At 36.6% G+C, this 19151-nt stretch overlaps 1 protein-coding gene across 3 annotated transcripts in view; it reads left to right on the top strand.

Annotated features, from left to right (window-relative positions):
• The window catches only part of PHEX (phosphate regulating endopeptidase X-linked), a 564226-nt gene that overhangs the window by 473574 nt on the left and 71501 nt on the right, over positions 1–19151 (top strand). For all 3 annotated transcript variants that reach the window (XM_053706372.1, XM_053706371.1, XM_053706373.1), the window contains one exon: positions 17775–17829. In XM_053706372.1, the coding sequence (XP_053562347.1) occupies positions 17775–17829 (55 nt within the window). The remainder of the gene's footprint in view (positions 1–17774; positions 17830–19151) is intronic.

The following is a 19151-nucleotide window of genomic DNA, read 5'->3' as shown; positions in this document are numbered from 1 at the left end:
TGACCCCTTGTTTCACGGTGTCAATCAGCTTATCATCAGCTGCCAGTAGAGGGAAATGTTTCTTAACTATATTACAAATCTGTGAGTATTGTGTACTGTATGTTGTCACAAAGTGTACACCTTGAAAATCACTGTGAGTTTGTTTGGGTTTGTCTTTCAAAAGTTGATCCCTATCTAGCTTGTCCACAGCTGATCTAGCTTGTTTGATGTGTCTGCGTGTATATTTTCTTTCTTTAAGCCTCTTCTCAAGGCAATCAGCCTCCTGCACATAATCCACAGTGTTGCTACAGTTCCTCTTTAGCCTAGAAAATTGGCCCTTTGCAACAGCATATGATGTATTTTTGGGATGGCAACTGGAAGCGTGTAGGAGGGTGTTGCCAGAGATGGGCTTGCGATATACTTTAGAGGTGATTTGTCCACTACTTTCTCCTGTAAGGCATAGGTCTAAGTAATTAATAGACTTTGTGTCTGTAACGTAAGTGAAACTTAAGTTTAAATCGTTATTATTAATCATTTCCATGAAAGACAATATATCTACAGGAGACCCTGACCAGATAAAAAGAAGGTCATCTATGTAGCGTTTAAAAAAACAAATATGTGATCTGTATGGGTTACTGTGGTCAAAGATGTTGTCTAGCTCCCATTTGCCAAGAAATAAATTTGCATAGGAGGGGGCGTATTTCGCCCCCATGGCCGTTCCACATCTCTGAACATAGTATTGCCCTTCAAAGGTGAAAAAATTGTGAGTCAAAAGAAATTCTAGGATTCTCAGAACGTAGTCTTGGAAATCAGGTGTGTATTCTGTATGTGTAGTCAAAAAATACCTAACTGCCTCAATACCTTTATTATGTGGAATTCTGGAATATAGAGAAACCACATCCACTGAAAGCCAGTGATAGTTTGTTTGCCAATTTGTGTCCGTTAGCAAATTGAGTACATGCTTTGAATCCCTGGTATATGAGGGTAGTTGGTTAACCAGAGGTTGTAAAATGGCATCAAGCCACTGGGACAATCTTTCAAATAAGGAGTCTATGCCGCTAACTATTGGGCGGCCCTTTACATCAGTTAATGATTTATGGACCTTGGGGAACATATGGAACACTGGGATCCTAGGATATTTGACATAAAGATAGTCTGCTGTATTTTCATCCAAAAAACCATGTTCCACACCATCATCTAGGATACCACATAGGAGTTTCTTATACTCATTTGTTGGATTTCTGGGTAAGAGTGAGTAATCAGAAGGATTACTTAGCTGTCTGAGAGCTTCTGACACATAATCTTTCCTATCAAGGACTACAATAGTGCCGCCCTTATCTGACGGTCTAATCACAAGATTTGGTTGTTGTTGTAATGACCTGAGTGCTTGGGATTGTCTTTTGGTCAGATTATTTGCTGTACTATCTATAGTCTCCTTCAGTTTCTGTAGGTCTGCCTCTACTCGTGCGTGGAATGTCTCTATTATTGGCCCTCTGTTTTGTATCGGGTAGAAGGTAGATTTATTTTTTAATGAAAAAGCCCTATTCAGTGTTCCAGATGCACTGTTACTCTCTATGGCTAGATTTTGTAGAGATATAAGATCACAGACTTCTGAAAATGTGTTTATACCTGTGCAAGTTGTAGTATGGACACTAGTTGATTCAGAGTGGGTGATCTCATATGGAGTGTCTGCAAAATGTTTCTTAAGTGTGATATTCCTTACAAATTTGTTGATATCAATGAGTGTTTGGAAAATGTCAAAGCTTGTAGTAGGTGCAAAACCTAAACCTAGAGACAATACATCTATTTGCTCTTTAGTCAGTGTAGTTGAGGACAAGTTTACCACACTATTTATTTGTATTTGGTCTGTGTGCGGTTGCCCCGTACAGGGTATCTCTCTTGGCTGTTGTAAGGTGTCCCCCCTATACCCTGCAAAGGTGGACCTATTGGAAAAACCTGATTTAAAAGTAGCATATCTTGTGCCCCTGTGTTCCCAATGTGTGCACTCATTTGTTCATCTGGTCTGTTAGTAGGAACATATTTGGACACAGTATTTTTATCTTTGGATCTAGCTGCTTGTGGTACCAGGCTAGCAGATGTTGTGTTGGGCATGCTGGGAATATTAGAGGCATTAGCAATATTGGAGGAAACAGTGGGAACAGTGGGTACCTTTAGAATGCCCTGTTGAGTGTTAGAAATAGTGTTTGTTTGTGTTACTCTGTCTATCTCATTGTCACCACCTGAGTTATATTCGCCTCCTGAGTTATATTCATCAGACGATCTGTCTGTATCACTATACAAATTTTTGTTCTGTGGTAAGCTTCGTCTATAGTTGGAACGTTGTTTTTTGTTCCAAATATACACTGAGTTTTTCTGGTAATCAGTTTTATCACGTACAAACTTAATATGTTTGTTTTCCATTATGATTTGCTTACCACGGGCCAAAGACTCTTGCAGGATCTTATCGAATTTGGCAAAATCTGGATCAATACTTCTATTGTTAAACTCAATCTGAAGGGTATCTATCTCTAGTTTGATATCACTTAGTTGCTTTGTCCTATATTGTATTAATAGTAACATTAATTGGCATGAACATTCTGATAACACTGCATTCCATTTATCAACAAATTCCACATCTGTGGTATCAACCTCAAAAGTAGGAAATTTAAAAATTCTCAGTCCTCTGGGGATCATTTGGGCTTTAAGATGTGATTGGAATGTCCAAATGTCCCACTGTGCCTTAGTTTCTTTAAACAGAAGGGTTTCCATAGTATCAAATAAAGTGCTGAGTGAAAGTGTCCCCTTATCCTCAGAAAATATTTTTTCACATTCTGTGGAAAAGTCACTACGTGTTGTAGCCGGTCTCAGGGAAAAATATTGTTGTTGTGCTGTTTCTTCCATTATAATTCTATAGCAATCGTATTAATTAAATAAATTAAATGTTCACTGTTATAGTGGATAGTCAATATATAGTAGTAAATAGTAGAATAGAGCCCCTGTATTTGTATACTGCAATGAAGAGTTTCTCTGGGTATCACCAGTAATACCCCAAATAAATGAGAAATATGAAAGGATGAGAAAAGCAAGAGTCTTTGGCCCGTGGTAAGCAAATCATAATGGAAAACAAACATATTAAGTTTGTACGTGATAAAACTGATTACCAGAAAAACTCAGTGTATATTTGGAACAAAAAACAACGTTCCAACTATAGACGAAGCTTACCACAGAACAAAAACCGTAGAGGCAATCGCAGACATGGTAGAGGTCACCGCAAACAGGTCAGCTTCTCTGATAGTGATACAGACAGATCGTCTGATGAATATAACTCAGGAGGCGAATATAACTCAGGTGGTGACAATGAGATAGACAGAGTAACACAAACAAACACTATTTCTAACACTCAACAGGGCATTCTAAAGGTACCCACTGTTCCCACTGTTTCCTCCAATATTGCTAATGCCTCTAATATTCCCAGCATGCCCAACACAACATCTGCTAGCCTGGTACCACAAGCAGCTAGATCCAAAGATAAAAATACTGTGTCCAAATATGTTCCTACTAACAGACCAGATGAACAAATGAGTGCACACATTGGGAACACAGGGGCACAAGATATGCTACTTTTAAATCAGGTTTTTCCAATAGGTCCACCTTTGCAGGGTATAGGGGGGACACCTTACAACAGCCAAGAGAGATACCCTGTACGGGGCAACCGCACACAGACCAAATACAAATAAATAGTGTGGTAAACTTGTCCTCAACTACACTGACTAAAGAGCAAATAGATGTATTGTCTCTAGGTTTAGGTTTTGCACCTACTACAAGCTTTGACATTTTCCAAACACTCATTGATATCAACAAATTTGTAAGGAATATCACACTTAAGAAACATTTTGCAGACACTCCATATGAGATCACCCACTCTGAATCAACTAGTGTCCATACTACAACTTGCACAGGTATAAACACATTTTCAGAAGTCTGTGATCTTATATCTCTACAAAATCTAGCCATAGAGAGTAACAGTGCATCTGGAACACTGAATAGGGCTTTTTCATTCAAAAATAAATCTACCTTCTACCCGATACAAAACAGAGGGCCAATAATAGAGACATTCCACGCACGAGTAGAGGCAGACCTACAGAAACTGAAGGAGACTATAGATAGTACAGCAAATAATCTGACCAAAAGACAATCCCAAGCACTCAGGTCATTACAACAACAACCAAATCTTGTGATTAGACCGTCAGATAAGGGCGGCACTATTGTAGTCCTTGATAGGAAAGATTATGTGTCAGAAGCTCTCAGACAGCTAAGTAATCCTTCTGATTACTCACTCTTACCCAGAAATCCAACAAATGAGTATAAGAAACTCCTATGTGGTATCCTAGATGATGGTGTGGAACATGGTTTTTTGGATGAAAATACAGCAGACTATCTTTATGTCAAATATCCTAGGATCCCAGTGTTCCATATGTTCCCCAAGGTCCATAAATCATTAACTGATGTAAAGGGCCGCCCAATAGTTAGCGGCATAGACTCCTTATTTGAAAGATTGTCCCAGTGGCTTGATGCCATTTTACAACCTCTGGTTAACCAACTACCCTCATATACCAGGGATTCAAAGCATGTACTCAATTTGCTAACGGACACAAATTGGCAAACAAACTATCACTGGCTTTCAGTGGATGTGGTTTCTCTATATTCCAGAATTCCACATAATAAAGGTATTGAGGCAGTTAGGTATTTTTTGACTACACATACAGAATACACACCTGATTTCCAAGACTACGTTCTGAGAATCCTAGAATTTCTTTTGACTCACAATTTTTTCACCTTTGAAGGGCAATACTATGTTCAGAGATGTGGAACGGCCATGGGGGCGAAATACGCCCCCTCCTATGCAAATTTATTTCTTGGCAAATGGGAGCTAGACAACATCTTTGACCACAGTAACCCATACAGATCACATATTTGTTTTTTTAAACGCTACATAGATGACCTTCTTTTTATCTGGTCAGGGTCTCCTGTAGATATATTGTCTTTCATGGAAATGATTAATAATAACGATTTAAACTTAAGTTTCACTTACGTTACAGACACAAAGTCTATTAATTACTTAGACCTATGCCTTACAGGAGAAAGTAGTGGACAAATCACCTCTAAAGTATATCGCAAGCCCATCTCTGGCAACACCCTCCTACACGCTTCCAGTTGCCATCCCAAAAATACATCATATGCTGTTGCAAAGGGCCAATTTTCTAGGCTAAAGAGGAACTGTAGCAACACTGTGGATTATGTGCAGGAGGCTGATTGCCTTGAGAAGAGGCTTAAAGAAAGAAAATATACACGCAGACACATCAAACAAGCTAGATCAGCTGTGGACAAGCTAGATAGGGATCAACTTTTGAAAGACAAACCCAAACAAACTCACAGTGATTTTCAAGGTGTACACTTTGTGACAACATACAGTACACAATACTCACAGATTTGTAATATAGTTAAGAAACATTTCCCTCTACTGGCAGCTGATGATAAGCTGATTGACACCGTGAAACAAGGGGTCAGGTGTTCATACAGAAAAAGCCCCACACTAGCATCTATGCTGTCGCCAACAGAACTCAAACAGACATTACAACCTACTAGCTCATGGCTACAACATTTAGGCATGTTTAAATGCGGCCATAAAAAGTGTAAACCCTGTGATTTTGCTTGGGTTACTAAAGAATTTACCTCTACAACAACTGGTCAGACATATCCCATTAAAACTTGCCTCAATTGCCAAAGTACGGATGTCATATATATTATTATATGCACCTTATGTAATATCCAGTATGTAGGGTTAACCTCGAGGGACATCAATTCACGTATCAGAGAACACTTTTCCACAATTACTAAAGGCACGTCAAGTACACCTCTGGTTCAACATTTTGCCACTAAACACAGATGTAGCTTAAATTCTTTTAAATGGCTGGCAATAGAACAAGCCAAGGTGCCGAAGAGGGGTGGCAACTTAGAGAATATACTTGCCAAAAGGGAAGTATATTGGATTTATACGTTAAAAACTAGACTTCCTTTAGGATTAAACTCCAGATACGATTTAATTAATTTCTGGGAATAGCCACATTAGCTAGCCCTGCTGTAATGTCCACCATGCCTTATATAATATATAGTATAACATATTATACATTTCAGGCACTATCCAATTACCATCCTGTGCAACTATTGGTATTACTGCAATTATGGGTTTATATACCTTCACTTGAATGTGGCCCTTATATGGAGTAGTGTATATGTATATACAAATATCCTTAAGCACTACTGCCCATCATCAGGATATTACTATGCTATATTTGTGATGTTTGTGTATATATATATATTTCTCTTACATTTTCCTAGTATCAGCCATCTAGGACCGTACTTTTAGGGCATATATCATACTGAGCACATACACTTCATTCCAGCGTTTTTTACTTTCATTTTTTACATTTTCATTTTTATTTAATTTTATATTCCACATCCTTTTTGACTCTCATTCATAACCGAACTATATATTATGTTTCTCCCCATATCCTCCTATTTTATCCTCTAATACACAATTTATAAGGTTTATATAGTACCATAGCCAGCCACTAGCACTATTATATATTTATAAAATTAAGGTGCATTGATACTATATTACATATTCTATTATTATTTATCTGGTAGGCAGGGGTTAAACTATACAAGATTGTGTATTTGAAGTGTTAAGTGTTATGAGGTAAACATATTATACATTTTGTACCGTATTCTGAAGTATAGTACATTAAGTGCAGTACATTATATGTGTATATCTTCTATTCTTATATTTACATAGTATTCTGTGAGGTCTATATGGCCAGTGTTTTTAACATTTCTAACATTCATATCATTTACTAATGTTGTTTTGGAGATTATACTATTTTGTACATATATTGATCTGCTAATGTATTTACACGTGTTGTTCTATATCAGGGGAAACAAGGGTTAATTCCCTTTCTACCTGTGGAGTGTGGGCGTATTTCGAATTTGTATTCTTGTCCAATCACATTTTACTATTACCTTTTTAAGTATGCACTCACCTGCATGACACCTATGGCTATGATTACGGCTGCGGGCCGAAACATGTAAGCCCTGGTGTCACGCTCACACACCTACTCTGTTTGTGCTGTTTCTGTAGCCTGTTTGGCGTTTTAAACAAACCTAATAAAATTGGATTTTATTATACACCAAAGCTGGATCCTGCCTTCTTTGTGATTGTGCAAAAGATTTCTGACATAACACACACAACTATATCTATATATGCAAATTATGACACTTAGGGAAGACTCCCTATGTGTGATGCAGGAATCCAGACATGGACCCGTTGCTCAGTGTACCTAGAGGGATAAGGCTGCACCTCACTGACGAGGCCCACAATAGGCCGAAACTTACGTCTGGGGTTTTGCTGTATCTCTCGTTCAGAGAGGGATTGCCTGGTATTTCGGGGCTGGACTGTACTGTGAAGTCATGATCAGACTGATATGCTTCAGGAAAGTTCTTCTCTGTGAAAGGCACATGTTGTGCAAAAAGAGGCTGCTTCTTGGGTGGTAACTAGCCATAGAACAAGCTATTATGCTATTGTTCGTTCTCAGGTTGAGCGCTTCTCTCTTTTTATTTATTGTATATACAGTATATATATATATATATATATATATATATACTGTATATATATATATATATATATATATATATATATATATACACACACACACACAAGTATGTGCAAAGATATATGTACAAATTCTAGCATTAAAAATCATTTATAAAAAAATAACATGAGATAAAAGCATATCATGACTTCTAGAAATACAAATACACATTAATTTATGTGAAAGTATCATATAACAAATAAATATAAAAATAACTTTCTATGAGATATATATGTTGAGGTATAAATCAAGCTATTTCTTGGACATTAACAGATGATAAATAAAAGATTAGCTTTAGAGAAATGTGCTTGTTCATGGACAGTAATGAAATGGTCTAAATAAAGTTGGGAAAAACCTGAATAACTGCAACTTCAATGACTGTTAGTTAACAACAGTCCGATGCTCATTGCACCATACTTGACGCATGTGTTTTTGACGTGTTTTTTTTATAAATAAGAGCATTGTATGTGGATCCACGGCAGCGATGTCTGGCGAGCATATTGACGCCTGCGAACGCACCGACATTGACGCTTTGATAAATAAGCCCCCATATGTTTTAAGATTGTAAAAAACTGTTAAATGTAAATAACTTTTGGTATGTTTTATCAAATGTCCAGAAAATTTTAGTATATGTTTGAATAGATAGATTAATGTATTGTGGGACGTTTGGGGGAAATTGGTTAATATCTAAGTAAAATTTTGTACGTTAAGCCAAATTAAGCTCCCCAAAATGCAAGCTTAATGTCACTCATTTGCCTTGTGGGAAACAAAAATCCATTAAACTTCTAGAATAGGTTTGGAAAGTGACAAACTGAGGCCTAGATTTGGAGTTTGGCGGTAGCCGTGAAAACCAGCGTTAGAGGCTCCTAACGCTGGTTTTAGGCTACCGCCGGTATTTGGAGTCAGTCAAAAAAGGGTCTAACGCTCACTTTTCAGCCGCGACTTTTCCATACCACAGATCCCCTTACGTCAATTGCGTATCTTATCTTTTCAATGGGATCTTTCTCCGGTATTTAGAGTCGTGGCTGAAGTGAGCGTTAGAATTCTAACGACAAAACTCCAGCCGCAGAAAAAAGTCAGTAGTTAAGAGCTTTCTGGGCTAACGCCGGTTCATAAAGCTCTTAACTACTGTGCTCTAAAGTACACTAACACCCATAAACTACCTATGTACCCCTAAACAGAGGCCCCCCCACATCGCCGACACTCGATTACATTTTTTTAACCCCTAATGTGCCGACCGCCACCTACGTTATCCTTATGTACCCCTAATCTGCTGCCCCTAACACCGCCGACCCCTATATTATATTTATTAACCCCTAATCTGCCCCCCACAACGTCGCCGCCAGCTACCTACACTTATTAACCCCTAATCTGCCGTCCGCACGCCGCCGCCAGCTACATTATAGCTATGTACCCCTAATCTGCTGCCCCTAACACCGCCCACCCCTATATTATATTTATTAACCCCTAATCTGCCCCCCACAACGTCGCCGCCAGCTACCTACAATAATTAACCCCTAATCTGCCGACCGCAAAGAGCCGCCACCTACATTATAGCTATGTACCCCTAATCTGCTGCCCCTAACACCGCCGACCCCTATATTATATTTATTAACCCCTAATCTGCCCTCCCTAACATCGCCGACACCTAACTTCAATTATTAACCCCTAATCTGCCGACCGAATCTCGCTGCTATTCTAATAAATGTATTAACCCCTAAAGCTAAGTCTAACCCTAACACTAACACCCCCCTAAGTTAAATATAATTTATAAACTATTCCTATTTAAAACTAAATACTTACCTGTAAAATAAACCCTAATATAGCTACAATATAAATCATAATTATATTATAGCTATTTTAGGATTTATATTTATTTTACAGGTAACTTTGTATTTATTTTAACCAGGTACAATAGCTATTAAATAGTTAAGAACTATTTAATAGCTAAAATAGTTAAAATAATTACAAAATTACCTGTAAAATAAATACTAACCTAAGTTACAATTAAACCTAACACTACACGATCAATAAATAAATTAAATAAAATACCTACAATTACGTACAATTAAACCTAACACTACACTATCAATAAATTAATTAAATACAATACCTACAAATAACTACAATGAAATAAACTAACTAAAGTACAAAAAATAAAAAAGAACTAAGTTACAAAAAATAAAAAAATATTTACAAACATAAGAAAAATATTACAACAATTTTAAACTAATTACACCTACTCTAAGCCCCCTAATAAAATAACAAAGACCACCAAAATAAAAAATGCCCTACCCTATTCTAAATTACAAAAGTTCAAAGCTCTTTTACCTTACCAGCCCTGAACAGGGCCCTTTGCGGGGCATGCCCCAAGAAATTCAGCTCTTTTTCCTGTAAAAAAACACATACAATACCCCCCCCCCAACATTACAACCCACCACCCACATACCCCTAATCTAACCCAAACCCCCCTTAAATAAACCTAACACTAAGCCCCTGAAGATCTTCCTACCTTGTCTTCACCTCACCGGGTATCACACCGATCCGTCCTGGCTCCGATATCTTCATCTAAGCCCAAGCGGGGGCTAGACATCCATCATCCGACGGCTGAAGAAGTCCAGAAGAGGCTCCAAAGTCTTCATCCTATCCGGGAAGAAGAGTAGATCCGGACTGGCAACCATCTTCTTCCAAGCGGCATCTTCTATCTTCATCCGATGAGGACCGGCTCCATCTTGAAGACCTCCACCGCGCACCCATCTTCTTCCGACGACGACTTCCCGACGAATGACGGTTCCTTTAAGGGACGTCATCCAAGGTGGCGTCCCTCGAATTCCGATTGGCTGACAGGATTCTATCAGCCAATCGGAATTAAGGTAGGAAAATTCTGATTGGCTGATGGAATCAGCCAATCAGAATCAAGTTCAATCCGATTGGCTGATCCAATCAGCCAATCAGATTGAGCTCGCATTCTATTGGCTGATCGGAACAGCCAATAGAATGCAAGCTCAATCTGATTAGCTGAATGGATCAGCCAATCGGATTGAACTTGATTCTGATTGGCTGATTCCATCAGCCAATCAGAATATTCCTACCTTAATTCCGATTGGCTGATAGAATCCTATCAGCAAATCTGAATTTGAGGGACGCCATCTTGGATGACGTCATTTAAAGGAACCGTCATTCGTCGTTCAGTCGTCGGTTGAAGAGGATGTTCCGCGTCGGCTTGGAAGAAGATGGTTCCGCTCCGCTCCAGAAGAAAGAAGACTGAAGATTCGGCTTGATAGAAGACTTCATCCAGATGATGGACTTCCGACTTCAGCCCGAGGATGGATTTCTTCAGTCGCCGCTTGGATCCAGACTTCAGCCCGAGGATGGACGTCACTCTTCAGCCCCCCCGCTTGGGCTTGGATCAACACTTCCGAGGCTTGGATCAAGACTTCCGAGGATGGATCGGTGAACCTGGCAGGGTGAAGATAAGGTAGGAAGATCTTCAGGGGCTTAGTGTTAGGTTTATTTAAGGGGGGGTTTGGGTTAGATTAGGGGTATGTGGGTGGTGGGTTGTAATGTTGGGGGGGGTATTGTATGTTTCTTTTTACAGGCAAAAGAGCTGAATTCTTTGGGGCATGCCCCGCAAAGGGCCCTGTTCAGGGCTGGTAAGGTAAAAGAGCTTTGAACTTTTGTAATTTAGAATAGGGTAGGGCATTTTTTTATTTTGGGGGGCTTTGTTATTTTATTAGGGGGCTTAGAGTAGGTGTAATTAGTTTAAAATTGTTGTAATATTTTTCTAATGTTTGTAAATATTTTTTTATTTTTTGTAACTTAGTTCTTTTTTATTTTTTGTACTTTAGTTAGTTTATTTCATTGTATTTATTTGTAGATATTGTATTTAAATAATTTATTGATAGTGTAGTGTTAGGTTTAATTGTAGGTAATTGTTGGTATTTTATTTAATTAATTTATTGATAGTGTAGTGTTAGGTTTAATTGTAACTTAGGTTAGGATTTATTTTACAGGTAATTTTGTAATTATTTTAACTATTTTAGCTATTAAATAAATATAATAATAAAAACTATTTAATAGCTATTGTACCTGGTTAAAATAAAAACAAAGTTACCTGTAAAATAAATATAAATCCTAAAATAGCTATAATATAATTATAATTTATATTGTAGCTATATTAGGATTTATTTTACAGGTAAGTATTTAGCTTTAAATAGGAATAATTTATTTAATAAGAGTTAATTAATTTCGTTAGATTAAAATTATATTTAATTTAGGGGGTTGTTAGGGTTAGACTTAGCTTTAGGGGTTAATACATTTATTAGAATAGCGGTGAGCTCCAGTCGGCAGATTAGGGGTTAATGTTTGAAGTTAGGTGTCGGCGATGTTAGGGAGGGCAGATTAGGGGTTAATACTATTTATTATAGGGTTATTGAGGCGGGAGTGAGGCAGATTAGGGGTTAATAACTTTATTATAATAGCGGTGCGGTCCGGTCGGCAGATTAGGGGTTAATAAGTGTAGGCAGGTGGAGGCGACGTTGTGGGGGGCAGATTAGGGGTTAATAAATATAATATAGGGGTCGGCAGTGTTAGGGGCAGCAGATTAGGGGTACATAGGGATAATGTAAGTAGTGGCGGTTTACGGAGCAGCAGATTAGGGGTTAAAAATAATATGCAGGGGTCAGCGACAGCAGGGGCGGCAGAATAGGGGTTAATAAGTGTAAGGTTAGGGGTGTTTAGACTCGGGGTACATGTTAGGGTGTTAGGTGCAGACGTAGGAAGTGTTTCCCCATAGACAACAATGGGGCTGCTTTAGGAGCTGAACGCAGCTTTTTTGCAGGTGTTCGGTTTTTTTTCAGCTCAAACAGCCCCATTGTTTTCTATGGGGGAATCGTGCACGAGCACGTTTTTGAGGCTGGCCGCGTCCGTAAGCAACTCTGGTATCGAGAGTTGAAGTTGCGTTAAATATGCTCTACGCTCCTTTTTTGAAACCTAACGCAGCCATTCTGTGGACTCTCAATACCAGAGTTATTTTAAAGGTGCGGCCAGAAAAAAGCCAGCGTTAGCTACGCGGGTCGTTACCGACAAAACTCTAAATCTAGCCGTGAGTTTGTGCCAAGTTTCAAGGCAATTGATTGAAGTTTAGGTGAATTTTGGTACATTAAGCTCTTTTTACATTAAGCTGCTTACATTAAATGTTTTAGGATTGTTAAAAAAATGTTAAATGCAAATAACTTTTGGAATGTTTTATCAAATTTACTGAAATTTTCAGAATATGTTTGAATAGATAGATTAATATATTGTGAGAAGTTTGGGGGAAATTGGTTAACCTTTAAGTTCAATTTTGTACGTTAAGCCACATTAAGCACCCCAAAAAATAAGCTTAATGTCACTAATTTGCCTTGTAGGAAACCAAAATCCATGAAACTTCTAGGATAGGTTTAGAAAGTGACAAACTGAGTTTGTGCCAAGTTTCAAGGCAATTGATCGATGTTTAGGTGAATTTTGGTACATTAAGCTCTTTTTACATTAAGCTGCTCACATTAAATGTTTTAGGATTGTAAAAAAAATTGTTAAATGTGAATAACTTTTGGTATATTTTATCAAATGTCCTGAAATTTTTAGAATATATTTGAATCGATAGATTGATGTATTGTGGTAAGTTTGGGGGAAATTGGTTAACATCTAAGTTCAATTTTGTACGTTAAGCCACATTAAGCTCCCCAAAAAACAAGCTTAATGTCACTCATTTGCCTTGTGGAAAACCAAAATCCATGAAACTTCTAGGATATTCTTGGATAGTAGAAATCTTGGGTTGTGCAAAATTATGCAGCAATTGATTAACATTTGGCTACTTTTTTACTCATTAAGCCACATTAAGCTCCCCAAAAAACAAGCTTAATGTCACTCATTTGCCTTGTGGGAAACCAAAATCCATGAAACTTCTAGGATATGTTTGGAAAATGAAAAACTGAGTTTGTGCCAAGTTTCAAGGCAATTGATTGAAGTTTTGGTGAATTTTGGTACATTAAGCTCTTTTTACATTAAAGGGACACTAAACCCCAAATTTTTCTTTCATGATTCAGATAGAGCATGCAATTTTAAGCAACTTTCTAATTTACTCCTATTATCAAATTTTCTTAGTTCTCTTGCTATCTTTATTTAAAAAGCAGGAATATGATGCATAGGAGCCGGCCCATTTTTGGTTGAGAGCCTGGGTTATGCTTGCTTATTGGAGGGTAAATGAAAGCATCAAATAAGCAACTGCTATCCATGGTGCTGAACCTAAAATGGGCTGGCTGCTAAGATTTACATTCCTGCTTTTAAAATAAAGATAGCAAGAGAACGAAAAAAAATAATAATAGGAGTAAATTAGAAGGTTGCTTAAAATGTCATGCTCTATCTGAATCATGAAATAAAAAATTTGGGTTCAGTGTCCCTTTAAGCTGCTCACATTAAATGTTTTAGGATTGTAAAAAAATTGTTAAATGTGAATAACTTTTGGTATGTTTTATCAAATTTCCTGAAATTATCAGAATATGCTTGAATATATATATTAATGTATTGTGAGAAGTTTGGGGGAAATTGGTTAAGATCTAAGTTCAATTTTGTACGTTAATTCACATTAAGCTCCCCAAAAAACAAGCTTAATGTCACTCATTTGCCTTGTGGGAAACCAAATACCATGAAACTTCTAGGATAGGTTTGGAAAGTGACAAACTGAGTTTGTGCCAAGTTTCAAGGCAATTGATCGATGTTTAGGTGAATTTTGGTACATTAAGCTCTTTTTACATTAAGCTGCTCACATTAAATGTTTTAGGATAGTAAAAAAATTGTTAAATGTGAATAACTTTTGGTATGTTTTATCAAATGTCCTGAAATTTTCAGGATATGTTTGAATTGATAGATTAATGTATTGTGGTAAGTTTGGGGGAAATTGGTTAACATCTAAGTTCAATTTTGTACGTTAAGCCACATTAAGCTCCCCAAAAAACAAGCTTAATGTCACTCATTTGCCTTGTGGGAAACCAAATACCATGAAACTTCTAGGATAGGTTTGGAAAGTAACAAATTGAGTTTGTGCCAAGTTTCAAGGCAATTGATCGATGTTTAGGTGAATTTTGGTACATTAAGCTCTTTTTACATTAAGCTGCTCACATTAAATGTTTTAGGATTGTAAAAATATAGTTAAATGTGAATAACTTTTGGTATGTTTTTTCAAATCTCCTGAAATTTTCAGGATATGTTTGAATAGATAGATTAATGTATTGTGATACGTTTGGGGGAAATTGGTTAACATTTAAGTTCAATTTTGTACGTTAAGCCACATTAAGCTCCCCAAAAAACAAGCTTAATGTCACTCATTTGCCTTGTGGAATTCCAAAATCCATGAAACTTCTAGGATAGGCTTGGATAGTGGAAATCTTGGGTTGTGCAAAATTATGCAGCAATTGATTAACATTTGGCCACTTTTTTTACTCATTAAGCTACATTAAGCCATTTTCACATTAAATGTTTTAGGATGTCCCCTAAATTTGAATGAAATTTGCTAAATGATATTTGTCCAGTAGGGGACACACACTAGATGTAAAAATGTAGTATTTATCTGATGACAATTTATTCTGTATATTTTAATTGTAGTCTACCAAAAGTGAATTTGCAAATTGCATTTTATTTCACTAACAACAATTCTACAAACATAATAGAAAAGGGAAATTTTGTCTGGATGTCTATTTTGGAGCAATTTTACACTTAAGGATAGGGTTTAAAAACTTATTTGAAGGGACATGAAACCCCAAATTTTCTTTCATGATTCAGATAGACCATGTGATTTTAAACAACTTTTTATTTACTTCTGTTATGTAATTAGTTTTTTTTCTCTTGCTATCCTTTGTTGAAAAGCATAACTAAGTGGACTCAGGAGCAGTAATGCACTACTGTGAGCTACCTTTTGATTGGTGGCTGCACATAATTTCCTCTAGTAATTGGTTTACCTGATATGTTCAGCTAGCTCCCAGTAGTGTATTGCATACCCAAAGAATGAAGCAACATTTATAATAGAAGTACATTGAAAAGTTGTTTAAATTGTATGCTCTATCTGAATAATGAAAGAAAAATATTTGTATTTCATGTCCCTTTAACAAGAGAAAAAACAAATGTTTACAAATTTAGAATAAGGAAATTTAAAATATATACAAAAACACGAGTCACTTGGAAAAAACTGGTTTCAGTCTCATTTTCATGTTTCATTTGTGTTAAATTTTTTTGCTATAATGAGATTCCCTTTAATGGGACAGTCAAGTTAAAATTAAAGGGACAGTCTAGTCAAAAACAAACTTTCATGATTCAGATTGGGCATATCATTTTAAACAAAATTCCAATGTATAGTTATCATCAATTTTGCTTTGTTCTCTTGGTATTCTTAGTTGAAAGCTAAACCTAGGAGGCTCATATGCTAATTTATTAGCCTTTGAAGGCCGCCTCTTTTCGGAATGCATTTTGACAGTTTTTCACAACTAGAGGGTGTTAGTTCATGTGTAATCACAGAGGTAAAAAGTATATTAATATAAATATGCTGGTTATGCATAACTGGGGAATGGGTAATAAAGGGATTATCTGTCTTTTTAAATAATAAAAATTCTGGTGTAGACTGTCCCTTTAAACTTTCAGAATTCTGATAGGGCATGCAATTTTAAATAACTTTCTAACTTTCTTTTATCATCGAATTTGCTTTATTCTCTTGGTATTCGTTGTTGAAATATAAACCAAAGAAGACTCATAAACTGATTTCTAAGCAGTTGAAGGCACTTCTTATCTCAGTGTATTTGGACAGTTTTTCCCAGTTTGACACTGCTAGTTTATGTGCGACATATATATATATATATAACATTGTGCTCACTCCTGTGAAGTTATTTATGAGTCAGGACTGATTGGCTGAAATTCAAGTCTGTCAAAAGAACTGACATAAGGGGGCAGTCTGCAGAGGCTTAGATACAAGGTAATCACAGAGGTAAAAGTATATTAATATAACAGTGTTAGCTATGTAAAACCGGAGATTGGGTAATAAAGGGATTATCTATCTTTTTAAAATTTCTATTTATTTATTTTTACCATTACTTTCCTTTGAGTTAGGAATAGTGTCAAAGCAATGAGAGTGCTACATATGGTCTCTGTCACAATTACTCAGCTTTAACGATGTAGTACAAAAATAGCCATAGATAATATATAAATTAATGAGAGTGCCTGTGTTCCAAAAAAACTTTATTTTATGTACACTGAAATTTCACAGAAATGTTACAAAATATTATTTAATATTTATTTTTCAAGTATTTAAAAAAAATCTAAAAACAAAACATTCTTTGCTTTCAGGCCGTACAAAAACAGACAGGGGACCCTATTTGTATCCTAGACCCTAGATTGTCTATCCTTGTTCTTGTAAATCTCTAAAACTACCCAATAGATTACAATATTTATATGTCATTTCAATTGTCCTATTACCTGGTGTGATATCATGGTCTCATAATAGAAACAAATATGATTAAGGGACATGAAACACAATTTTTTTCTTTCATGATTCAGAAAGAGCATGACATTTTAAACATCTTTCCAGTTTTATTATATCATCTAATTTGCTTCATTCTCTTGATATCCTTTGTTGAAACGCATATCTAGATAGGCTCAGTAGCTGCTGATTGGTGGCTGCACAAAGATGCCTCATGTGATTGACTCACACATGTGCATTGCTATTTCTTCAGCAAAGGATATTTAAAGAAATAAGCATATGAGATAATAGAAGTAAATTGGAAAGTTGTTTCAAATTTGTATTCTCTATCTGAATCAAGAAAGAAAAAATGTGGGTTTCATGTCCCTTTAAATTCATATTATAAAATTTTTTTTTCTCTAATAAATGGTTTCTAAGCTCTGATCCAGCATAAGATCATTACAATATCCAACTTGTACTACATGCTCATATGGATAAAATTGACAGACTTCATAAACAAGTATTTGTTTAACTCCGTAAAGTGTGGCACCTTCAGCTATGTAGGATAAAAGTGTTTGTAAACTCTCTGTTTTGTGTAATTACAGGATTTCCAGCTGGGGAGCTTCAGAAACCTTTCTTCTGGGGATCAGAGTATCCACGGTATATATAACACAATTTAAAACATAGAATTCCATCAGAGATCATAACTATCACTAAAAAGAGTTGAAAAATGCAGTTACCCTTCAGATATTTATTCATTGACTTTTAAATTTGATCACATAGATCTTTGGTTATATATTATATTACTTTCCAGTACTGCAATAATAGTGTACTTGTTCAGTTAAATAAAGTTCAATTTGGCTTTCATAATAGCTATGCATTCCATTTTAAGAAAACAAAAACAGATTATTATTTTTTGTTTATGATGATTATTATTATTATTATTATTATTATTATTATTATAATAAAACAAAAAGGACATTGAACTCATACTTTTGAATGTTTTTCCGACACTCCCTACTGGTTTAGGCAATTTGCTGCATTTTGAAAATGTAGATGACTAATTGTTTGCATTAAGGTGGTGAGACTCCACAATCCATTACTCCTGGGAATTCAACTCCTGGCCACTAGGAGGAGTCAGAGATACTCAAAAACACAATATCTTTTAATCTCTCACGCCTCTTTGGTATCCCAGCCTTATCTTTGCCTCCACAGGAAAAATGTGAAGAATAGAGTTGATATAGATTCTTCTTTGAATTGGATTATCAGACCTTCTTGAGAGCTATTTTCCCCAACAGAGCCAGGAATAGAAGAGAGGGGGGAATAGAGTACTGAGTAGTGACAAGAAAAACACTCTTTGGGAGTTAGTCACAAGCCTGCCACAGGTGTCGCTGGGATCTGTTCCTTAGCCTTCTCCTGTGGGGTCAGCCAGTTACAGGTGTCACAGGGACTTGTCCCTTAGCCTCCTCCTGTCAGGTCCTCATTGTACTCCTTTGTGATGTTGCTTGCACAGCACTGGATGGAATTTCTACTGAAAGCAGTATTTTCTGCAGCTGGTAAGTATAGTAGAGTGGGTGCATCTTAAAGTAAGTGAAGACATTTTTATGCACTCACATAGCCCACAGACTATTAGCAGGAACATCAAGAGGTGTTCAATGTCCCTTTAAAGTGTTCAATTTTGCTCTTCCTTGTGATCATTCAATGTTCCTCCATTAACTCCGATGATCGTTTCACTATTTCCACATAGTGAGGTGATTCGATTTTATTCAAGAAGTTAGGGAATTTATTTCCCTTTATTCCCCTCATAAGGTGAAACTTGTAAGAAAGGGGCATAGGAGAGTACGGAGCTGCAGAATGTAACACTCCCAGGGGAATTGTGGTCAAAATCATTTGTTGTCACGAAGGGAGATCGTTAAGTAATTTTCTCGCAGTGCAGTCCTTTTGCGCTCACCACTCCTTTCTCACTTTGCTGGCGGCCATCG

This window comes from Bombina bombina, chromosome 3, assembly GCF_027579735.1.
Source record: "Bombina bombina isolate aBomBom1 chromosome 3, aBomBom1.pri, whole genome shotgun sequence".
Taxonomy (NCBI): Eukaryota; Metazoa; Chordata; class Amphibia; order Anura; family Bombinatoridae; genus Bombina; species Bombina bombina.
Note: the sequence above shows the minus strand (reverse complement) of the source record. Positions and strands in the feature narration are given on the sequence as shown.